Raw genomic sequence first — 16417 nt, 5'->3', positions numbered from 1 at the left:
CTTTTTTGAGAACCTTGGTTAATCGCATGGGATTACTCATTTCTCCCATTGTTGCGAATGTAAACATAACCTTGTACTCATCCTCCGTCCGCATTGTTTTACTCCTTCCTCCTTCTCCCCCGATTTCTTCCGAATCTGAGCCTCTGTCTTTCCGTTTCTGAGATGTCAGCTCTACCTGATTCCACTCTCCACAATTCAAATCTGCAAAATCATCTTCTTCTTCTATGCTACTTCCGTCATTCTCTTCATTCACACGATTCTTTCCTTCGCCATGACGCCCCACTCCGTTCCTCGTGATCCTGCCGCCATCTTCCGGGCAAAACCGCTTCGCCTGTGCTCGTTTTCACGAACCGAGTGCATTGTCTTCCGGTTCAGAGATTTAACAGTAGCCAATAAGATCGCGTTGTGCGTGAGCCAACCAATCAGAAGTCTTCGTATTACCGGATGTGTTTTACTCGGCGAGCGTGTGTAGCTCGGTAGCGGTTGGTAGCTCGAAAAACTCATTCATTTGAAAAGAAGATAATAGTTTTGGTCGTTTTTCGTTTATTGTCGGGATTTGAGTATTTTTCCACAACAATGATCGAACCGAAGAAGCGTGGCGCAGAGATGGCAGTCGTTCCCGTCGGAGTGAAGAGGCCCCGGACAGAGCTGGTGGCTGCAGCGCAGGCCCAGCAGCTCTCTGCTATGGTAAGACTGAGAGCCCAATTAGATGGAAAAGACTAGCTGCTGCTCAAACTTTTGTATGCTGTAGTTGTAGTAGTAATGTTGTAGTAATTCGTACTGACTCGAATCTTTTGAATCAATTTACCAAGACGATTCGTTCAGTGAATTTTTCTACAGGTTACGTTGTCAAGGTAGTAACTAGTAATGTTAAAGTTTTATTATTATTCTTCAATAAACTTGAACACTATACATACACCTTTGTTCTGCTTCAAATATCGAACATTGTGCTATTATGTAAACAAAGATTAAAGAGAAAAACAACTACAAAAATTAAAGTATTCATACAAAAATCTGAATACAATCGGGTATAAAAATAATAATTTAAAATCTTTACAGCTTTCTTATTTAAAGAGTCTCTAATATTTTCAGTATCTAACATAATACTACTGAATGTTACAGAAACAAGTCTTATTTAATCAGTCTTTCAACCGATTCATTCAAAAACAAAGGGTCGTTCACAACCACAACAGGTCCTATTATTTTTATTATTACAAAATGTGTTAATGCAAGTCTTCTGTAAGTTCAAGCATTATACACACTTTCCCCACAATTAACAACAACAAATATTTTGATTATTACAATGTGTTCATGCAAGTCTTTTATAAGTTCAAGCATTATACACACTTTCCCCACAATTAACAACAACAAATATTTTGATTATTACAATGTGTTCATGCAAGTCTTTTATAAGTTCAAGCATTATACACACTTTCCCCACAATTAACAACAACAACAACAACAACAAAACAAGACACTAGTACTACAATGAATGCGTGCATATGAACGAGAAGGATTCACTTGAAAGATTCATTCAAAACAGATTTTAGATTTCAAAACAGACTGCCATCTACAGTCAGAGGTTAGTGGGTGCATGATTAGGGGGGCTTCATCACCCTTGAGCATTTATAACAGCACCTGCATAAACATTTATCTGTGTGTGTGTCTATTTGTGTTAATGTCAGGGCCCCCCGCGCAGCTCCAGTCTGCAGGCTCCTATAATGCTGCTCTCTGGTCATGAAGGTGAAGTTTACTGCTGCAAATTTCACCCCAATGGAGCCACGTTAGCCTCCTCTGGATATGACCGTCTCATCTGTGAGTCACTTGACGTTTATTATTTTGTTATTATATATTATTCTTTTTTTAATGTGTAGGTAATATTGATTTGCATGTGTGTTTGAATTGCTATTGTTGGTTCTGTCTGATGTCTGTGTTCTTGTAGTGCTGTGGAATGTATATGGCGACTGTGAGAACTATGCAACACTTAAAGGCCACAGTGGAGCTGTGATGGAGCTTCATTATAACACGGATGGCAGGTGTGTTTGCCTAAATTGCAAAATTAAAAACTTCCTGCCTCATTTACACTGTCATTTTAAACTTTTATACTGTAGCTTTATATATTATTCTTGTATTATTCTATCACATACTAAGCGTGTTTGTGTCCTCCAGTCTGCTCTTTTCAGCCAGTACGGACAAGACGGTGTGTGTGTGGGACAGTGAGACAGGGGAGCGTGTGAAGCGTCTGAAAGGTCACACGTCCTTCGTGAACTCATGTTTTCCGGCTCGGCGCGGACCACAGCTGGCCTGTACGGGCAGCGATGATGGAACTGTGAAGGTAAATTCAGCCCACCAAGTCTAGACTCAAAACTCTTTAGAAGTCTGTGACATGTCTTGACTTTATGAAACAAAAAAACTCTATTACATTTTCAATCTGGTCAAGGTTATAGTGGAAGTGCAGCTGAAGCATTAGATGTGTTAAAACGCAACATGGCTATAATATTAAAGGGATAGTTCACCCAAAAATGAACATTTTGTCATCACTTATGCTTGTTGTTCTAAACCCATAAGACTTACATTGACAAAAGTTTGTAAAAGTCCTTGCAACCAAAATTTTCATGCTTCAAAAAGTACAAATAGACATGGTGAAAGTAACCCATATGAATCAAGTGGTTTAATCCAAGTCTTTTGAACAGAAATTATCGCTTTATATGGTACAACTGATTTATTATGGACTTATTCATATAAACATTGACCAGTGCACATACATACAGCACATCAAATGTCATGGAGCTGTCTGAGGGTTTGTTAAGAGGTTGAGTATGCTGATGGCAATTCAGCAATTATTCTGTATCCTTCCTGCATCCTTCCTTTGACCCAGATATTAGCTTAGATCTTTCAACCATTATGCCACCACCACCTTTGAATTACTACAGCTCAGTTTGCAGACAAAACAGGAAATCATCAGCACTGGCAGAGTCAGAATGCACTCCCTTATTGTTTAAAAGAGAAACGGAAAATTGTTTGTGTGATGCTCATGACTTTGGTTCGTGTCCCAAACCCATTCCCATTTTTTGTCTAAAAACCTCTACTGTCCTATGAAAAGGCATATAGCCAATAAATAAAATACATTTTAAGGTTGCTGCTTATTCATTTGAATGTTGATTGAAATGTATAGATAGACAGACATAACATGAGAGAATTTGAAAGCCATCTGTGTGTCAGGCTAATAATGTTCAGATAGTCTAAAAGTGTCTTCAGTACTTTTTTGTTCATGTGTTATTGTAGCTGTGGGACATTAGGAAGAAGGCCTCTGTTCACACATTCCAGAACACGTATCAGGTTCTTAGTGTGACATTCAATGACACCAGTGACCAGATCATCTCAGGAGGCATCGACAACGACATAAAGGTTTGTGTGCGACAAATACTCTGCAGTTGATGTCTGGGCTCTTTTGCTTGTATGTATATTTATTCCTGTATGTATGTGTTTCATGTTGCAGGTATGGGACCTCAGACAGAACAAGCTGATTTACAGTATGCAGGGTCATGGAGACTCTGTGACAGGTCTGAGTCTCAGTGCAGACGGGTCCTACCTGCTGTCTAACTCAATGGATAACAGCGGTAAGCCTAAATGTGTGTTCGTGCATTTGTGTACACACTACAGATCAAAAGTTTGGGGTTAGTATGATTTTTTTTTTCATGTATTTGAAAGAAGTCTCTTATGCTCACAAAGGCTGCATTTATTTGATCAAAAATACAGTAAAACAGTAATTTTGTGAAATAATACTATTAAAATATAAAATAACTGTTCTCTATTTTATTTCTCTATACTGTTCTCTAATATATTTAAAAATTTTATTTATTCCTGTGATGGTAAAGCTGAATTTTCACCAGTCATTACTCCTGTCTTCAGTGTCACATGATCCTTCAGAAATCATTCTAATATGCTAAACTGGTGCTCAAGAAACATTTCTTAACCATGCTTAAAAAGTTTGTGGAAACTGTGATACATTTTTTTATTAAATAGAATTCCTTCAGGATTCTTTGATTAAATAGAAAATTCAAAAGGTCAGCACCGAATGTATTTAAAATAAAAATATTTTGAAACATTATAAATGTCTTTATTGTCAATTTTGATCAATTTAATGTGTCCTTGCTGAATTCAGTATTCATTTCCAAAAAAAAAACAAATCTTGCTGACCCCAAACTTTTGAATGGTATTGTATGTGTACCTGTTATTAATGTGTGCATAACGAAGTACATCTACTACATCTACCGATGTTTTATATTTGTCTGGAACAGTGCGTGTCTGGGATATCCGTCCATTTGCACCAAAGGAGAGGTGTGTGAAGATCTTTCAGGGAAATGTCCATAACTTTGAGAAGGTAAGCCCAGTTCTCTCTGTATATTTACAAATAAGATTACCTGAGTTGTTTATAAAGAGGGAAATAATTCCCACTGTGTTTGCTGTGAAATATTTTTTTTAGGCTAGACTTTCAATCAGGGTGAATTATCAGTTCATTCTTTTAGTAAACTTTACTGACGCTGAGCCGGAAGTTCACAGGGTTTTGTATTTAAAGTTTTTTTTTTTTTTTTTTTCTTTTAGAATCTTCTCAGATGCTCTTGGTCTCCTGATGGGAGTAAGATTGCAGTTGGTTCTGCTGACAGGTATGGGCATTTTTGTGTGGTTTATGCAGTGTTTGTACAGTATGATTATGTTTGAGGTTAATGCAGTGTGTTTGTGCTGTAGGTTTGTGTATATTTGGGACACAACATCCCGTAGGATCCTTTATAAGCTCCCGGGTCATGCTGGGTCTGTTAATGAGGTCGCTTTCCATCCAGAAGAACCAATTGGTAAAAAAATATATATAAACTATTATGCATATCTGGAATTGTAAAAGTAACACATTCCTTCCATACGGTTTACCCATTTATGACTCCATTATTTTATGTCTCCCACAGTTCTCTCTGGATCCAGTGATAAACGCCTCTACATCGGAGAGATTCAATAACTGTGTGTTTGTGTGTGCGAATGCTGTTTATGTGACTGTGTCTGAATGTGCGAGTGAGAAGAGGATGGGTAGAGGGGGATATGGTTTGGACTTTTGCCATTAGTGTTTGATTTGAAAACAGTGATGAACAGTTGAGGGAAAATGTTGAACGTTGGCTTTTTTATGCTTTTAATAAACTTGTTTCTAGAATTAGTATGTGCACTGTCTTTGTGTAAGAAATATGGTATATGTGACCCTGGGCCACAAAACCAGTCTAAAGTTGCACAGGTATATTTGTAGCAATAGCCAAAAATACATCGTATGGGTCAAAATTATAATTATAATTTCTTACCGTTAATATATCAAAACTTAATTTTTGATTAGTAATATACATTGCTATGGACTTAATTTGGACAGCTTTAAAGGCAATTTTCTCAATATTTTGATTTTTTGCACCCTCAGATTCCAGTTTTCAAATAGTTGTATCTCGGCCAAATATTGTCCTATCCTAAAAAACCATGCATCAATTGCTTATTTATTCAGCTTCAGATGGTGTTTAAATCTCAATTTCGAAAAATTTACCCTTATGACAGGTTTTGTGGTCCAGGATCAAATTTAACCAGTTGATGACTGAAAACTGATAATCATGTTATACAGAATGATATAAGAAATAAAAACCACATGCACTTATATAATTATTATATACAGTTATTTAACATACATAATTAGTATATGCATGATGACAAGGTCATCTGACTTTTTTTTTTTACATGCTCCGTGTCATAACCTAGCTTAGTGACCTAAAATATTTCTTCTTTACGTTGACATTTATCTGTTTTTATTTCGTTTTAAGGGTTCAAATAAAAACCCAGAAAACCTATTAGAATTTGAATGTGGATTGGGACCCTTTTTACTTTTGAACTGTTAACATTTTTTTAATATCACCTTTTTAAAATAGGATAATCTTGTACCATATTGATTTAAAAATACAAAGAGAGAAAATATATTACATTCATTGTTTTTAACAACACGTGCATTAAACTAAACTATACTAATTCAATGTTAAATTATAATAAATATTTAAAAAATGACAACAATCAAGATAAAACTTAATGAAATTATTATACTTGTTTACCCGCATGTCAGCATATGAATAATACGCAATAAAAAAGTAACCAGTCTGATTACAAATGTAGGTATTCATGTTGTCAGCATGTCAATTTGACGCAATATTAGTTTCAAAATAGTAAGGTTTTCAGATTGCAATAAGAGTGTCCACAGCCGCATGATGGTTTTCTTTGTGCTCTGTAAATCGCCTCGTGTTGTGCCCGAGCGGCGGCGAGCGTCTCTATGCGGTTGCGCGAGCGGGTTGCAGACTCGCACGAGGGTGTCTGATTTCCACACACAAACCCCGCTCCGCTGTGCTCACCCTCCCGGTGCCGATGTTGACAAAGAGACGGAGCAGGAGGATGGTTGCTCAAGCAACAGCGCCAGTCTGAGACCCCCGACGGTGCATCGGCTCGGAAAAACGAATACCGGACCTCACTGTAAGTCACAAAGGCTCGCTTTGTGCTCGCTCCAGATTTCATTTGCGTTATTTTCTTACCTCGCGCCCTTACACCCCCCGCTCGCGCTCCGTCTGATGCTTGTCATATGATGCTCATTTCTGCCAGTTAAACGCGCTCTCTGACTCTTCCTCTGTTCTTTGTGTTATTTTGGGTCTGTCCGCGCCTGGTACCCGGTACGGAATGAAGGTGTGGCAGATTCGCTAGGATTCGGAACTGCAGCGGGGCTCTAGGACGCTTCGGTTTGGACGATTCAGCGGAGGAGGTCCGGTATGACCGGCAGCCATCCGAAAGCATCGACGCACCGAAGCATGCACGCGGCCCTGTGGGCTTCTTGATGTTTTGAACGGTAATCGTGAAGCAAGACCCTGAAGCGCGCTGGACCTCACCGGGGACTCCGCTTTCTCCCGACGCCTCGCGGGGCCCAAGCCGTGCCTCAAGCGCGAGAGCATGGGTCGGTGCGACGGGAGGTGCACGCTGGTGGTCATCTGCTGCCTGCAGCTGGTAAGACAGTTTTGTTCATGTTCAATTCAAATCTAGTCTTTACTGGGGAAGAAAAAAACACATGGACATAAACATCAAACATATAGAGGGATGGTGTGAGAGGACAGGGGTTCTGATTTGGGAGGGGTGAAGCCAAGGGAGAAGGTGTCCTGGTTCCCATTTCTTAGGGGCAATCGAGTAGCCCATCAGAACTTTTCTTGGAGAAACTTCATGCCCCAGATATGTATGCATATGCATTATTTGTGTAACACACCGACTAGAGGCATGTGAGGATGAGGGGCCTCCTGAGGAAGGGGCTCTTTTCTCATAGGGCTGTGGGCTGGGGCTCCAGGCAGTTTCCATGGAAACAGCTGCGGCACTGAGCTTTGGGATTGCTCCTATGTGTGTGGAGACAATATTTTTATTTATTTGCCACTGGCTTAAGTGGGTTTAATGGTCCACTGCAACCTGTACTGCTGATTCAGTGATAACAGGTAAGGCCTGACAGTTTGAATCCTTTGCTTGTTTTTAGGCTTTTCAGACTCAGCGATCTTCATAAAAATCTGATTTCTGCTCAGAATAAGTCAAAACAAGTTAGAACTTAACTAGTTAAAGTGAGCTTCTGGTCAAAATTTTAGAATATAATTTACTGTTTTTAAAAGAATATAAAAAATGTTGTTGTTAATTTAATCAAAAATACAGTAATATTGTGCAAAATTATTACTATTTAAAATAACCATTATTTATATCAAATATTTTTAAATGTAATTTATTCCTGTGATGGCAAAGCTGAATTTTCAGCAGCTATTACTCCAGTCTTCAGTGTCAGATTATTGTTCAGAAATCATTGAAATATACTGATTTGCTCTTCAAGAAACATTTCTTACTATCAGTGTTAAAAACTGGGAAATATTCAGCTTTGCATTCACATGAACTAGTTACATTTAAAGATTTAGTCAAATAGAAAATGTTATTTTAACTTGTAATAATGGCTTTGGCGAGCATAAGAGGTTTGGCCAAACTAACCGACCACAATGGCCAAGCAGAGCCTGTGGACTCTATCATCAAATTAGCCAAAATATTGAATAAACCCATATGTGAGCGGCAGAGGATGTGCAGTACTTTGTCAATGACGGACGAAATCATCAGAGCTTTCTGGCACAGATTCCCTGTGGCTGATGATCCTTCTCTGAAGAATTTTCCATCTCTCCTGCATGTGGTTAATGTGCAGTCGTGTACTGGGCCGTTCTTGGATGGATGCTGCGTGTGTCAATTTCTGCCAGGAATAGTAGCCAGCAATACCAGACTTTGTGTACCATTTTCCTGCCAATATAACTTGGGAGTCTGCTGCACAAGCTTGTTTTGCCAGCCTGATATTTGCCTAAATAAACCCAGTATAGTTCATTTTGAAGTCTGGAAAGACGTGGGTCAAGGGTCGACGACTATATGTTATCTGTATTAGTACAAGGCAAGTTTTTTGTGCACACTTATGCATGCATTTTTGTAATGTTGGATGGTTGTGTATGTAAACTGTTCTTGGTTTGTTCACAGGTCGCTGCATTACAGAGGCAGGTGTTTGACTTTTTGGGATATCAGTGGGCTCCCATCCTTGCCAATTTCCTCCATATCATGGCCGTCATTTTGGGAGTGTTTGGAACTGTGCAAATCCGTTCCAAATATCTTATACTGGTAGGACAAAAGAGCATGTTTGTTTTTGCTCACATTTTGCACCTACAGATGAAAATGTTTTGCTATTTGCATTGTCTTTACATGTCTCGTATGCGTGTCTGTCACTTTCAGTATGCTGTGTGGCTTGTGGTCTGGGTTGGCTGGAACTCTTTCATCATCTGTTTTTACCTGGAAGTTGGTCACCTGTCACAGGTAGGTGATTTACAGCATTGGTCCAGACTCCAGTCTATGAGAAGTAATTGTGTAAATACCAGTGCTGTCAAACGATTAATTGCATCCAAAATAAAAGTTTTTGTTTACATAATATATGTATGTGTACTGTGTATATTTATTATGTATATATAAATACACACACAGTATATATTTTGAAAATATTTGCATGTATATACATTTATATTCTTATATTTTATATTATAGATAAATATATTTAATCTATAAACAACATAGTTTTCTTAAATATATACATGCATGTGTTTGTATTTATATATACATAATAAATATACACAGTACACATACATATATTATGTAAACAAAAACTTTTATTTTGGATGCGATTAATCATTTGACAGCACTAAGTAAATACACCAAAGTGTCTGATTAAATTTTTGATTTTATGCCTTGTTATGCTTTAATCTTAGTCAACATGAAATGGCATTCATAAACCATTTTACTACGGTATTTATTAGAGAAAGGGCATTTTATTTGGTATTGTTAATTGGGAATTGTATTGATCCTGAAAAGCGGAAGTTTATCCGTTAACTTGATCCATAATGATAATAGGGCTTCTTTGTAATCTTTAAATTCATATATTTAAAGATCACAAGGAACACAAACATTTTTTCTTTGGAAAAACTAAGAATTTGGATTACAGGGTCAATGCTGAGTTCATGATTAGGGGATTTTTGTCTTTTAAATCCTGTTTGTGTTCTGCTGTAGGACAAAGATTTCCTAATGACATTTAACACATCGCTTCATCGTTCCTGGTGGATGGAGAACGGGCCTGGTTGCTTAGTTACTCCAGTGCCTGACTCACCATTGGCTCCTCAGGATCATCATGCGATCACTGTCAGTGGCTGCCTGCTGGACTACCAATACATAGAGGTGGTCAGCTCAGCCTTGCAAGTGTTTCTTGCAGTGAGTACTTACATTTTATTACTTCCGTTTTTTGTTTTTTTTTAATTTACAGAAGTACATGCATCTGAATGTTTGGCAGAGAAATAGGACAACTGATTGGCTATTAACATAGTTTGTTCTGCGTTTCAGCTCTTTGGATTTGTTTATGCTTGCTATGTTAGTAAAGTCTTCCTGGATGATGAGGACAGCTGTAAGTATTCTGGTCTGTTTTTAGAACCTGAAAGTAAATTACAGTGACATTAAAGTGTTTGAGTTTTGAGTCCTCTCTCTCTGCGGCAGTTGATTTCATTGGTGGATTGGACTCGTATAGTTACCAGCCTCCACAAAAGAGTTCTCACTTACAGCTGCAGCCTCTCTATACGTAAGTAAACAGCTCCATTAAATTATGCATTCTCACTTATCAGAACCACTCTTTATTTAAAAATTCTAAATATAGTGTAATCTCTAGAAATGTTTTTAAATGTAGTGTGTAAAGATACTGTTCACACCCGAAAACTAGCTTATAACTTTCTTTTTCTTTCCTTTTTTAATTTAAAAATGTGTTTTTTTTAATTATTATTTTATATAATTTATTTTATTATTTATATTGTACTTCGAATAACAAGTGCACAAATAAATTCTGCTATATTATAACCCCAATTAACAAAACCCAAACCAATTACATTCAATACAATGTAGGAAAAATAAAAATAAAGGAAAAACAACACGTAATAACACAAATACAAATTTAAAAATAAAATTAAATGTAAAAAAAAGTAAATAAAAAGAGGTGTTCAGATATGCTGTCTATGAGTCAGCCAGTACATTATATAAAAAGTGATGCATTATGGAACGATTAACTTTTTTTTTTTTTAAGTAGTGTGCCATGTTGTTGTTACATAGCATTACTTGTTTAATTCAGCAAGTGGTGTCCAAGAAATGTATTAATCCATTCATGAATTAACTTTTTTATTTTGTGTAAAAATGCCTTAACAATTAGATGGACTATAATTTATAAGTAAAGAAAAGAGTTAAAGAAGGCTGCTGATAGTGCTTGGGATGCAGAATTAATTGTAGTGTGCTCTATTGTATACTGCTCATTTTGCCATATATGGTCATTCTGCTGTTGAACATTTACATACTGTCCACAGTATACAAACTATGTACCATAAAAATAGTGTGAGTAGTATGGTAGTACTTCAAACATTGCCCATTTCTTTTGAAACCTCACTTTTTGCGTCTGTTCATTTTTTTACATTTTTTAATTTATATATTTTTTTACATATATACATTTAGGGCTGGATAGAAACCAGAGGAAAACCCCACCCTCAGAGGAAAACAGCTGCTTATCTCTGAGAGATGAAGTCCTCTGCATTGTGGGAAATGTTCTACCAGCTTCAACGTCTGTGTCTCTTGAACTTTGTCTCCCTCTATTGGAGAAAATCTATAGTGCCGCACCAGCCAGAGTTCTAGAGAGAGAGCAAGCATATGGACAGGACCACAACAAGATGCTTAAAGCCTCATTGAGACAAGCATAATTAAATAGGACTTGAAGACAGAAACAAATCGTCTGTGTGTGTGTGAGAGCACATAGGCCTTTGTATATGTTTGTGTATTCACAAGGTGGCCAACCTTTGACCCAGGTAATCTTTGAACACATCCGGAGCTGCCCGTTCAGCTCTTTCTGGTGTGTGTGTGTGTGTGTGTGTAGGAGAAAGATGGTTTATACTCTGATATAAGACACTATAATGTAATGTGTTAGATGAATGTTTTAGGTTGGGTAGATGTGTATTTGGGGAATGCTGTAGGACTTTGTGCATGTAAAAACTCACGATAGAGGAGTTGTGCCTCTGGGTGGCCCACATGTGTCTGCGTGCATGATTGTGTCGATGTACACGGACTACAAGTTTTGATATGTACTTATGCACCTAACGCATAATGTGACTAGCCATAAATGTTTATTTGAACACAAGCTTAGAATGAATGTATGTTAATGTACAATACTTGTTTCAGGAAGGCTGTGTTTATATGAGTGAGTGAGAGAGAGTGTGGGTGCGAGAGGGACACACCTGAAGGGTGGGACAGTTCAGCATAATAAACTCTTTCGAGATGATTCTTTATCTTGGTCACTTCTAAATGCACCATAGAGGGCTTGTGTGAAATAAAACACTATTTTTATTCTCTCAAATGCATATGGATGAGGATAAAAAGCCTCGTTTTCACAGGGCTAAGTGTATAAAACTAGTGCTCCCTAGGGAGAGCTGTGAATCAGATAGGAAGACAATGGACAGACCTGTTTTATCTCTTTGAATGTCATTTGAAATAGCTCGCTCGCAGCCAATGTCCTCCTGATCTTTACACAAAGGCAGTTAAGTAGCTGCTCACATTTCAAACAGCCTGTTATTTCAGAACGTTTATAATGAGGAACATGCATCTTTTCGACTAACTCATGGTTTGTGTAGCTGTTTGTAGAGAGAAAAGAAACATTAATTGATCCCACTGGTAAAATGTGTGACTAAATTTACTTTCAAGGCAAGACACTACAGGCAAAACCTGTTTTTTTTTTTTATGCACTAATCAATTTTGGACTATTTTGCTTTCGTAACATGTCTTCCTTCAGACTAGTGGAAAGAAAACATCCAAAATACACATTTAAGCGTTTTACACTTTGTTTATTTGCATCTAGATTTCATTTGCAGTACATGTTGAATATTAGTACATGACTGTATTTTCTGATTTACAGAGTTATAAAAAAAGACCAAAATCCTCTTTAAAAATGTCAACAAAATGAAACAAAATTTTTGAACCTGGTTTTAATGTTCAGATTTCTGTTCTGGAAATGTATGCATATTTGAGTGCATATTTAAACATAACATTTCAGAAAACGTGTAATACAAAACAATTATCTTAATGTAATATGAATAATCAGCTGGGGAAGTATGGTGAGCTATTTATTATATTTTTTACACTATTCACCTAGCCAGCTGTCACTAATAGAAGCATAACAATCCTTAAAATGTAATACACATACAACTACAATATATACTGAGCAAAATTATAAACGCAACACTTTTGTTCCAATTGCACGCTCCCTCAAAACTTGCGACATCTGTGGCATTGTGCTGTGTGATAAAACTGCACATTTTAGAGTGGCCTTTTATTGTGGCCAGCCTAAGGCACACCTGTGCAATAATTATGCTGTCTAATCAGCATCTTGATATGCCACACCTGTGACGTGGATGGATTATCTCGGCAAAGGAGAAGTGCTCACTAACACAGATTTAGACAGATTTGTGAACAATATTTGAGAGAAATAGGCCTTTTGTGTACATAGAAAAAGTCTTAGATCTTTTGAGTTCAGCTCATGAAAAATGGGGGCAAAAACAAAAGTGTTGCGTTTATAATTTTGCTCAGTGTATAATAAAATGTTAAAGGGTCTATTATTAACACATTATTCACGTTGTCTTAAGACATTGAGATTATACCACGTGACAGTGATCACATTTTGAACAACAGCTGTTTCATTCACATGAGTGTAATTAATAAGTGTTTTTGCAACTTTGTTTGTAGAAAAAATAACATTTGTGACAAAATTTACTTTCTAACAGTCTGCAACTCGTAAAGGCATGTGAAATATATCAAAATACTCATGCAGCTACAAATTGTGGTACATACAATAATTAAACCATCTGTTATTCATAATATTAACACTATTTTAAAGGTACTGAGATTATAATTCATGAAAACATGTCCGTTGTTGTTTGATTCACATTACAAAATTGTAGACTTATAAGTAGCCTATATAAAATAGAACTTTTTGGTGTTTATTTTGATAACTATTAATAATATAATACAGTTAACTCATTATTAATCAGACACCTGTGACTGCATTTTATTGTATCTTATTTTATAAAACTGCCACAATTGGCTGACGGAAAAAAATCAGGCCAGGTATGATCATTGGCTATAATGGTGTAAAATAGTACATGTGCTCACATTTTAAACTGAATTTAAATGGGTTGAGTCCTGCCCAAAACAACAGATAAAGTAAAAACAAGATTTAAACACCTGCTCTCTCATAATGGGAACAAAACCCAGTACTTTATTTTCAAACGCCGGCATTGGTTCACTGTGTAAGAATGTATGTCACACATTATGAGGCTTCTGTAAATCTGTACATTGTTGTATGTGTCTCGAGCACAACAAAGGGCGACACTCCCCACTTGGCGCAATGAACCGCACGCGCTCCTTCTCATTCTACCCATGATACCCCGCGCGCGTCTGCTTGGAACGAGCCGCCATGTTGTCGGTGTGAAAGCTAGGGAGCTGCTGCGAACCGGGGCTGAAATCCGTCACCATCCGCATCCTCCACCTGTGAGTAACCCTCTATTCCGAAACTGACTTTTCATCCGGAACCGTTTTAGCTTATTGCGCGTTTATATTTCGGCGTTATGAGGTGTAACGAGTGGTTTTGAGGGCTTTGTTGTAAGGCAGTGGCTCCCCCTCCTCTTCCCGGTCTTCCTCCTGCTGTAGCGCTCTTCCTGTCCAGACGGCCCGGGCCTTTTGTTAACGGAAAGAGGACCTGTAGAATAGCGCAGAGCCGGCTCGCGGACTCACAGGTACAGGTTCGTGCGTTTCACATACCCGTTTGTGTCGGTTTGCGTTGGAAACCAGCATTATTTAACCGTATAGACCGTGTAACAGTCATTACAACGTTTCATCAAAGCCTTGCCAGACAGTTCCGCCTCTCACCGAGTCCCATGTCGTGAATTAATGGGTGACAATTCAAATAAACGCGTCTATTTCACGACCGTCTGATGTCAACGGGTTCATGTACACCGTTAGTGACCGGGAACGCACTCCCTCCTCCTGCTGTGCTTTGCTAGTGGGCAAAGGCGCACGTCTTTTGTTACCTGTTTGTGTTATCGTGATGCAAACTCATGCTTTGGTCATGGGCAACCAGTTACGGTATCTCTACCCACTTCCGGGAGGTGTGCATACAGCCGCCCGAGCTCAGGAGCACTTGTTTCCGGGTGTCTCTGGCGCTTGGGCCATGTAATGGCGAACCTGATCAGGCAGCAGGCGACTGTAAAGTGCATGTAATCTATGAGGACAATGGCTGTGCCTAAAAACTTTGTTAGGCGTCATGTACGCCTGCACACGTCTATGTAGGCAATTTAATAGCTTATGAGACACAGCCAATATGTCAATATTGAGTACAACAGTGTCCACCCACTTTTTCAGTGGCATTGGTACTGTAATTATTTTTCCCATCGAGATGAAAAAAGTATTTGAGTTATCATAACTTTTGATTTGAAGCCAAAGAAATTTGAATAAACAAAGACAACTGAGGGAAAGAACTACAATCCCATCCCAATCCCATGAAGCACATAATAAAATAAAAAACAATGGAGAAATGTAAAGCTATTGATTTAAAGATGCTGAAAAAAATGTGTGGTTTCTATATATAATAATTCAATGCAAAATATGCATATTATGCATACAGATATTTAAGTATTTTGAAAGCTTAAAGAGACTGTCTACATAAATCGCAGTGCTTCATGGGAGTAGGTGGGCAGTAAAGTGTTTTTTTGTTTTTTTTGATTCTCTGATTGGTGGAGATTTTCTCAGAATCATGGCCAACCCTCTACATTGTGAGTAAATCACTCGCATATGCGACTAAATCTTCACTCTGGGCGATTAAATGATGTCTAATATTAGCCAATTGCTAATAAATTCTCAGATTTTACTCGCCAGTGTGTGAGTTGGAGGCTAAGTATAAGTTTAGCTCAGATATATTTTCACTCGCCGAACACTCTGACTGAGCGCATCAGAGTTTCACTCTCAGCCAAGCGATCTGAGCTGTTTTTCAGTTCATCTGAATGGATGTGCAACGCACCTGTATTTAACGTACCGTAAACTCTAGTGTGAAGGCGCACGACTCGCTGTCGCTTTGTTTCACACACACGCAGCGAGAGAGGGAGAGAGAGAATTGACGCGCTAGCTATGCACGCTACATGTAAACGATATTCTGTTGTATTTTCCTGTCAAAATAACGGAGTTCCTTTGGAATTCTTCAGCTTTTAAGAACTACCGCTTTCTCCGGTAGTGGGCGGAACTAATGCGCAAACGGCAATCTCATTGGCTGGTGCTCACCTATTATCGTCCCTGTTTTGATTTCAGCAAATCAGTTCGAGCGAACACACACAACCTGATTAATATTAATGAATCCAGTAGTTCATTAATCCTTAGTGCGTTTTTATATTGTTCTTATTAGTAGAATTCGTATAATAATAATAATATCACTAGCCAATGGCGATTCAATTGCCAAGGTGTTCGTAGAGGGTTGATGGCTAATGTGGTTTCTTGCCAGGATTCCTGTTGTTAACCATGATTATTTATGAAATAAGATGTGAAAGTACAGGATAATGGCTATAACAGCATATACCAACTAGAGCCCGACCGATATGGGTTTTTTGGGGCCGATACGATATTTGGGAGTAAAAAAAAGGCCGATATCGATATATCGGCCGATATTCTTTGTGTATATTATAGTACAGTACCAGTCAAAAGTTTG

The 16417-nt window shown here is 37.9% G+C and overlaps 2 protein-coding genes across 3 annotated transcripts; both read left to right on the top strand.

The window, feature by feature from the left end:
• The first annotated feature begins 377 nt into the window (after positions 1-377).
• Positions 378-5203, top strand: snrnp40 (small nuclear ribonucleoprotein 40 (U5)). The gene is made up of 10 exons (XM_016461532.1): positions 378-687; positions 1686-1815; positions 1943-2036; positions 2170-2335; positions 3286-3408; positions 3500-3620; positions 4302-4384; positions 4606-4667; positions 4750-4853; positions 4962-5203. Exons 1-10 carry the CDS (start codon positions 577-579, stop codon positions 5009-5011), a joined length of 1044 nt encoding a protein of 347 aa, XP_016317018.1. The 5' UTR covers positions 378-576; the 3' UTR covers positions 5012-5203.
• Positions 5204-6282: 1079 nt separating this feature from the next.
• Positions 6283-11986, top strand: LOC107670117 (sodium/potassium-transporting ATPase subunit beta-1-interacting protein 1). 2 transcript variants are annotated; one of them, XM_016462621.1, is made up of 8 exons: positions 6283-6537; positions 6745-7059; positions 8590-8727; positions 8839-8919; positions 9664-9861; positions 9991-10051; positions 10141-10222; positions 11137-11986. In XM_016462621.1, the coding sequence occupies exons 2-8, from the start codon at positions 7006-7008 to the stop codon at positions 11144-11146; spliced, it is 624 nt and encodes a 207-aa protein (XP_016318107.1). In that variant the 5' UTR covers positions 6283-6537; positions 6745-7005; the 3' UTR covers positions 11147-11986. The 2 variants fall into 2 exon arrangements, with proteins under 2 accessions (XP_016318107.1, XP_016318114.1); XM_016462628.1 differs by having other exon boundaries at positions 6283-7059.
• Positions 11987-16417: the final 4431 nt, after the last annotated feature.

This window comes from Sinocyclocheilus anshuiensis, unplaced genomic scaffold (assembly GCF_001515605.1).
Source record: "Sinocyclocheilus anshuiensis isolate Anshui unplaced genomic scaffold, SAMN03320099.WGS_v1.1 scaffold253, whole genome shotgun sequence".
Lineage (NCBI taxonomy): Eukaryota > Metazoa > Chordata > Actinopteri > Cypriniformes > Cyprinidae > Sinocyclocheilus > Sinocyclocheilus anshuiensis.
Note: the sequence above shows the minus strand (reverse complement) of the source record. Positions and strands in the feature narration are given on the sequence as shown.

Excerpts from the sequence above, each read along its gene's own strand:
- snrnp40 (XM_016461532.1), top strand. The coding sequence starts at position 577 with ATGATCGAACCGAAGAAGCGTGGCGCAGAGATGGCAGTCGTTCCCGTC. Across the intron at positions 1,816-1,942 it reads TGGATATGACCGTCTCATCT|TGCTGTGGAATGTATATGGC; the intron begins GTGAGTCACTTG and ends GTGTTCTTGTAG. Across the intron at positions 3,409-3,499 it reads GCATCGACAACGACATAAAG|GTATGGGACCTCAGACAGAA; the intron begins GTTTGTGTGCGA and ends TTCATGTTGCAG.
- LOC107670117 (XM_016462621.1), top strand. The coding sequence starts at position 7,006 with ATGGGTCGGTGCGACGGGAGGTGCACGCTGGTGGTCATCTGCTGCCTG. Across the intron at positions 7,060-8,589 it reads TCATCTGCTGCCTGCAGCTG|GTCGCTGCATTACAGAGGCA; the intron begins GTAAGACAGTTT and ends GTTTGTTCACAG. Across the intron at positions 9,862-9,990 it reads CCTTGCAAGTGTTTCTTGCA|CTCTTTGGATTTGTTTATGC; the intron begins GTGAGTACTTAC and ends TCTGCGTTTCAG.